The sequence below is a fragment of the Equus asinus genome, chromosome 4 (assembly GCF_041296235.1).
Source record: "Equus asinus isolate D_3611 breed Donkey chromosome 4, EquAss-T2T_v2, whole genome shotgun sequence".
Lineage (NCBI taxonomy): Eukaryota > Metazoa > Chordata > Mammalia > Perissodactyla > Equidae > Equus > Equus asinus.
The window spans coordinates 31,191,398-31,198,873 of NC_091793.1; the positions used below are offsets into that span (position 1 = coordinate 31,191,398).

Consider the following 7,476-nt stretch of genomic DNA (forward strand, 5'->3'; position numbering starts at 1 on the left):
GTTCACCAGCCTCACGAAACAATATGCCAGAAGAGGGGGTTGAAATCCCAAACACTGCAACTTTGTGGGGGCCCTAAACACTTCTTGCTCCCTCTTTTACTCAGACTGATGACAAAGACCATTTGCTACCGATTTATTGGAAACTTTTTTTTTTTCACAGCTTGAGCTGCTTAAACGCAGGGAGCTCCCTCTCCCCAAATCGCTGTCAGACACTTGCTGAATGGGCCAGGCTCAATTATGCTCCCTCCACAGGTTCAGCTCACACTGTGACCCTGCATGGCTTCCTGCTATTCATATGTGTTACTTCCCCTTTGTGGTAATGGCTTGTGGCACTTGGCCAGAAAACATTATTAATTTCAGAAGTGGACTGACAAACAACAAACCCACAGTGAACCGAGAGGAAGTGCTGGGGAGGCCAGCTGTCGGCTAGGGCAGAGCGGTAGGAACTCAATGTATGCAGGTTCTAGGAGGAGAGGAGATGAGAATCCACCAAGAGGAAATGCACTAAAATTATCCACAGCCCATATGAAAGAAAAAGGAAAGAAAGAAAAAGAAAGAGAAAAGAAATCAGAGGAAAAAAAGTGGGGGGAAGCATGCAGCTACTTGAGCTGCAGCTGGACAGGAAATTGCTAACGCTGCTTGCAAATCCCTACTTTGAACAGGCAGTTTAGGGAATGCCAGGAGCGGAAACCGTTCAGAACCGGATTAACACGAGCCAAGTTGAACTGCAACCCACTTCTCCTTTCTGAGCCCTGGCTGACTTGGGGCACTCAAATGGGAGAGATTGACTTGGTATTTTTCTGCACTGTTTCTGCATGCTTAGTTGCTAAAAGTCACATTGGACAGTTTGATATGCTTACCATAAAAGCAGGGCCACTTACCTCCTATAATGTAGATTACCAGACAATCCAACTGGCATCTCACTTGTGCCATGTGGGTAAAAAGCTCATCTTTCTCTCCACTGTAGATAAAGGGACCGGGCTCGTTTGAAAAGGGCCTGAAATGTAGATATGTTCTAGTTCTTTTGATTTCATACCCCTTTACTTTTATTTTGGTTTGCATACTTTTACCCTCAGGACAAAGAGAGGGGATGTCCCAAGGTAAACAGCAGGATAGTAAACCTTTATCTTGAAACTGTTCAAAATAACCGTAACATAAGGTTCAATCGTGGTTTCGGACCCACATCCTAAACCAGTTAAGCACAGAACACATTAGAACAGCAGTGGCAAAGTTTCATCCCAAGTGCCAGTGTGAGATTTTAAAGCCACCTCAACACTCGGTGAGAAAGCTTAGAAACGCCTTGCCATGGATGTGAGAAAGGAAAGGAGAGACGCTATTCCTGACTCATTTGTTATTCCAACACTAGGATAATTTGCAGGTAGAATTGCCAGACAGTAACAGACTGGAAAAAAAAATTACCCCTACTTTCTCCCTGGCATGCGTAAGTATTATTGAGTAGAAGATCCTGATGGGGAAGGAAAGAGAGGTTAACACTGACTGTCATCTTGTTATTCTGGTACCTACTCTTTATGACTATTCATGAGTATCCTCAGCAAGGTGTGCTCTCTGGTTTCATTCTTCTTCTAGAGCATTACAACTTTCTTAAAGACGCCAGAACTATATTCATAGAAAGTATTGTCCATACACGATAGTCCATCCATTCTATGATGTCGTCTTTATTTGAAGCAGAAGATTAATTTCATAAACTGTACCTGAAGAACATTCTTGGAGTACCTTAAAAGACTAGAACTTGCCCTGCTGTTCCTACATACACTTTACAGGCCAATATAGCCCTGACTGAAAACTTCCTAAAATGTGTCACTTCACATGTAAGTACAATTGAGAGATTTTTTAAAAAATACACATTCAATAGCCAAAATAGTTATTTATTAATAATTTAAAGTTTTACATTCTTAGAATAAATTTCAGCTCAAAACTTTACACCATGAACATAATGGAGCAAGTTAACTCTCCCTTCTTCACAACTTAACTCTCCCTTCTTTACAATCATATGCGCATCACCTATCAATGAGGACCCATGCTCACACACACGCTTCCAGTTTCATACAAATTTTTTTAAAAAAGGAAAGAAACCAACCCAAAGTATTGCATTTGAGGTGACACTCCCTGAAGAATTTTGTACAGAGGTAATATGCTGTTTAGCACAGCTGAAGTTAAAAAAAAAAAAAAAAAACAAGTGAGCCCATGATTTTGGTGCCTTTCCAAGAGATCCCCTTTGCGACAACACAAGCCAAAATATTTACAAAGGTAAGGCATAGGCAAACTACATTAAGAGAAAAAAAAATCACAAGGAAGATATATGAAAGAGACTGAAGACTGCACCATAACAAGGTCTCAGTGATAACAGTGTCCATGAAAGTGTCATTCAGAATTGGTAAAGTCAAGCATGCATACCCTTTGGATTAGAAAAGAGCAAAGTTTTCTCTGTTTTGTTTTAAGAAGTGGCATACTGCTCTTTCTCCCTTTGGATGATTTCTTTTAAACCCATCAAAGAAAAAACAAACACAATTCAAACAAACACTGTCAAGTGATTTAAGATCAAATATTTACAATAATCAAATGGAGTATCAGATTTATTTTATTTCTTTATTATTATTTATTTACTTTTTTTTTTTTTTGCAAACTGATACTACAAATACAGAGCTGAAACCTCTCTTTGGCTCCTCTATATGCAAAATTGAATCAGTCTTCACTGAAGACAATATATAGTCAGTTCCAGATGCAAAAGGAAACAGTCATACGAGGCCCTAAAAATCATAAAGAACACATGCTCCTACCCTACCATTTGGTCCTACCCTATATACCTGGAAGTCCTCGAATTCCAGTCCCTGCATGGGTAGGCTGTACACACGGGTGTGGAGCAAGCCTACTGCCTCTATCTGTACAGCATGTCCTGTTCTTCCAACGAGAACGGAGCAAATCTCTCCCTTTGTAAGAACCAATTCCACACGTGGTAACCTTGTCTAATACAGACAGCTGGTGTCATTTTGACACCTGGGGCCACACACAAAGAAAGCAGCCCAGCTGATGCTGCCAAGAGAAATTGCTAAAGGAACGGACACATCCCAGCAAGGAGGGGCAACAGGGCCTTTCACGTGGATTGCAGCGAGTCCACCTGGTAGACATTCTGGTTAGAGGGGGTGGTGAAATAGAGCTGCTGGGCTGGGACCCGGTTGTCACAGGGGCTGCTGAGTCCCAGTGTCCTCTCGAAGTCCAGCAGCTGGCCCATGAAGTTGAAGTTGGGGGAGATGTTGGATTTCTTCATCTTCACAATGTCATAAGCGTCGTTCATCGACAGATTGAGCTTCTGCATAAGATAAGCCACAGTCACAGTGACCGAGCGGCTGATGCCAGCCAAGCAGTGCACCAACACGCCACAGTTTTTGCCCCGGGCTTCATCTGTAAACACACGAAAAGGAAAGCGAGATGTCAGTAGACCGAAAACCACCCTTTGTGAATGATCAGTGTAAAAACTTGAAGAAAGCTAAAAAATAATTGTGTGTGGCAGTTGAGCCCTGCAGGCAGCAGAAAATATATCATTGTGATAAAACATGTACACTGGGCACAATTACATATTTCAGATATTTTCTGAAAAGGGAGCTTTTGTATTAAGTTTCTGCCAACAAAAAACTCCTTAATGTGTGCATTCTTTGCCTCAGCATGTGAATACCAGAAACCCTGCAATATGGTCGTGAATGCCTTTTATACAGACAAGCAGACTGCAAGGGTCTATTAAATTATTCTCCAACTGTTGTGCAGCTAACAATGGAGGTATTCAGGCATTTTAAAAGAGAGAGGGAAGTCACAGGGGACAGCCCATTAGGAGGAACAGGATGTCGACATGGCCTGAAAATGAGTTCCTTTGTAAGAGGAAATGCATTACAATGCCTGGAGATTCGCTTCTCCAGGCTTCCAGCCCACAGTCCTTCCTGCGGGGCTCAGGTTACCCTCACTGTCTCCCTGTTAACCCGTATCACAGTAACATTCAACTGGATTACAACATCTAGCATTCAGAGGGCTTTCCAACAACTAGCTCGATGTCCTAAAATAACTCCCAGGCCTTTTAAAATTATAAAGCAATGCTAAAATTCCTGTCTACCGGGAGGACTTCTGTCTAAGCCGTCCCCGGAGTCCAAAGATTGTGGGAAAATCCTGTTGTCTGATTATGGACGGCCCCCCTTTCAAACGACTGAATTCAAAGAGTTAAGAAACAGATCAAATACACCTGTGGTCTGCAGCCTGGTCAAAAACACTTTTCTTAGCAAGAAAATAAACCAGAATTAAGAAGGCCCTTGGAACATTAGAGACCTTCAGGTCGACAAATTAGCGAACAGCAACAAAGATTAACAGTTTTAACTCTGAATAGCTAGGAATTTTGCATTTAAAAGTCTGAGGGAGGAATGTTAATTAGTCTCACCTATGAAAGAAATGGCTTCAGGGAAAAACTGGGACAGGTTTTGGCTCCAGTGATCCGAGATGGGGATCTGTTTGTATTTAAACTCTCCTGCGTTCTCAAAGAGATTCGGCAAGTTGGGGGTGACGTTCAAGATGTACTTGATGCCGAACTCCTCCAACACGTCCAGGTTGGTGGAGTCCTTGGCACAGCCCAAGTAGAGGAAGGGCAAGATCTCCACGGGGAAAGAAGGCTGGCTGTTGGACAGCGGGCTGCCATCTGAGTCCGTTGCACTATTGGGGTCTCGGTCAAGGTCAGACTCAATGTCCGAGGAGGAGTCGGAGCTGATCCGCAGGCCCCCGAGCCCCAGCACTGGCAGTGGTGGCGAACTGCTGCTACATGAGCCGTCTAGATTGGTCTCGCAGTGCAGGGCGAACTCGGCTTGGAACTTACTGAAGCCACCTGCCAGGACGAGAAAAGCAATCGTGTAACCCGAGATCCCGTAGTAGTTTTCACAGCTTGTGAGAGCCGCAGCCGGGCGCAGGAAACCCACAGCAACCTACGAACCCCCTACACACAGAGCCAAATGTAAGAGAAAGGCACTTAAATGTGCATCCTTGGGAGTGGAACGAACGGGCCCGCTCCCCTGGGAACTCTTATTCTTTTGAATCCGGAAATGCACAAAATGGCAACTTTTCTGAATATTTTGAGGGGCTAGGAGGTGCCAACATGCACCCCAACGACCTCTCCCGTCCTGCAAATGTTAAAGCAAAATCACACGATAGAAAGGAGGGAAACGTGGAGCATATTCCAGGGAGGAGGAAGGAGAAGTGCTTAGAAAGAAACGGACCGTGCCTTCCCCCGGAAGCGGGGGGATTCTGCGCTCGCGCGGCTCGCGGGTCCGGGACGCAGGAGGTTCGCAGCCCACCGCCGGCAGCCGGCCCCGGCGGGGCAGCGCGGCTCAGGAGCGCCAGCCAAGCACAGCAGGGCCACTTCCAGGCCGCGTGCCCCGCCTGCACCCGCAGCTCCGCGCCCCCGCCCTGCCCGGCGCCCTGGACTCCCCCGGAGCGTACCTTCCAGGTAGAACGCCCGGCAGCCCTCGTCCTTGAGCTTCTTGAGCAGCAGTCCCAGCACCGACTCGCCGCCCGTGTTCTCGTTCCAGTCGCTACTACTCTCGTCGTAGAGCACCACCGTGTCGGTGCCGCAGCGCCGCGTGAAGCGGTCCCGGTCCTCGCCGCGCGTGAAGAGCGCGCGCACGGGCAGGTTGCCCTTCTGCAGGCGCCGCAGCATGATGCCCGGGATGGCCACGTTGATGGCTGACTCGATGTGCGACGACTCGTACAGCTCCTGCGGCCGGCAGTCCATCAGCAGCAGCCGCTCGTTACCCAGCTCCAGCTGCTCGTTGAGCCATTCCACCGTCTTGCTGATCGCCATTTCCGAAGCGAAGGGCACGGGTCTGAGCGTATCTATCATGGGGGTCGAGCTGCGGGAGAGGGCGGGGTGCCTACCAGACGCCCCTCGGGGCAGGCATAGGCCGAGCGCGCCGCGCGAAGCCGCCGCTCTCGGAGCGGGCTTTAATTCCACCTCAACCTTCCCAAACCGGGTTAGCGGTTGGGGAAGGCGAGACAGAAGAGAAGCCGGCCTTTCCCTCTGCACCCAGCTGCAGCCGCTCGCTCTTGATGTCAATGAGTCTCTCTGAATGAAGCTGCCCAGACAGTTTTGTTCCTCCCCAATGAATGAAATCCAATTAATTCGGACTCCGTGCTACTGAGAAGGGAGGGAAAAAAAAAAGTCTAGCGGCTTCTAATCCCTCCCTCCAAGGCTGCACCTCAAATCCACCCGGGCGTCTTTCTCCTCGGATTATTCAAGCCTCGGTTTGCTCACTCTCCCTAGGACTCAGCCCTCGCACACCCCCTGCGCGAGGCAGCTCCTCAATGGATACAAACAGCGAGCGTCTCAATGGATACATTCTCCGGGCCAGCCAATGAGCGCGCTGCGGAAGGGGCTGTTGCCGTGGGGACGGGCCGGCTGGAACAGGTTGTGTTGATGAATTGTTAATGAGTTTGTCATTCACAAAAACGGAAAGGAATTTCCGCTCCGGATAAGCCCCAGTGCAAACAAGCTGCAACAGCGGGCTCTGCGGGAGGAAGGAGAAAGAAGAGGAGGCGGTGGAGGAGGAGGAGCAGGGCACATAAACCAGGGCACTTCAGTTGTCTCATGTTTCCTTCTGTTGGGAGTTCACACTTCGCGTCGGAACTTTTGCGCACAAATGGTGCAATTAGCAGGCACAAAAGCCCTTATTCGCGACGCCTGTGCTCGCAAGCTAGCTTTAGGAAAACTTGTGCTGACTTTTTTCCTTTTTATTCCCTTTAAACTCATTTGGAGCAGAATTCGCCTAATCCCTCCGCCCTCCTTTAGGCGGTGTGTGGCATTTGTTTGCCAGTTTAAAAAGCCCAGTTCTGTTTGCTCTGATGTTCTTTTAGCCGAGGCTGTGTTGGGGCTGGTGAACTGCCTAGGCTTTAGTGACCGATGAAGTGTTAAATGCTAATCCAACATCTTTCGAAACAAATCAGGATTTTGTTGAAACACTTTAAAGCAAGCAAACAAACAAACGTCTGGAATAGAAAGAAAGCAGGTTTTGTAAAAATAGCGTTTTAATTTTTTTACAGCAGAGACTGCAGAAACTCGCCCGATGCTTTTATTCCTCTCCAGTGGAGTGGGACGTTATGAGCCATTGTTCCGGGGATCCAAGCCCCCCGCCCCCCGCCGCCGTCTCCACCACGCACTGGCAGGAGCTGGGGGGCTTGCGCTCGTTAATCATTTCTGGGCAGGGAGCTCGGCTTCAGACAGAGGAGCCGGTCTGGTTGGGCTGCCTGGGCGAAGTGCACTAGGGCGCGCAGAGCCCGGGCCGGCTATCCCCACCGTCGGCGAGGCGTGGGGAAGTCCTCCCGCAAGGCCTGCAGGCTGCGGAGGCTCAGGCGGGCTCGGCGATTGGTTACTGTAGACACGCAGGCCTGTCAGGGGGGCCTATACCCCCACCCCAGCCCGCGACCGGCCACCCG

General features: G+C 48.4%; 1 protein-coding gene across 1 annotated transcript; it reads right to left on the minus strand.

Annotated features, from left to right (window-relative positions):
* Window positions 1–1,870: 1,870 nt before the first annotated feature.
* DUSP6 (dual specificity phosphatase 6) lies at window positions 1,871–7,048 on the minus strand. The gene is made up of 3 exons (XM_014863998.3): window positions 5,488–7,048; window positions 4,439–4,876; window positions 1,871–3,420 (listed from the first exon to the last, which is right to left on the minus strand). The coding sequence occupies exons 1-3, from the start codon at window positions 5,885–5,887 to the stop codon at window positions 3,113–3,115; spliced, it is 1,146 nt and encodes a 381-aa protein (XP_014719484.1). The 5' UTR covers window positions 5,888–7,048; the 3' UTR covers window positions 1,871–3,112.
* Between the last annotated feature and the right edge of the window lie 428 nt (window positions 7,049–7,476).

Coding starts and splice junctions, on each gene's coding strand:
- DUSP6 (XM_014863998.3), bottom strand. CDS start 5,887: ATGATAGATACGCTCAGACCCGTGCCCTTCGCTTCGGAAATGGCGATC. Junction 4,877..5,487: donor CCGGGCGTTCTACCTGGAAG/GTACGCTCCGGG, acceptor TCGTCCTGGCAG/GTGGCTTCAGTAAGTTCCAA. Junction 3,421..4,438: donor TGAAGCCATTTCTTTCATAG/GTGAGACTAATT, acceptor GTGTGTTTACAG/ATGAAGCCCGGGGCAAAAAC.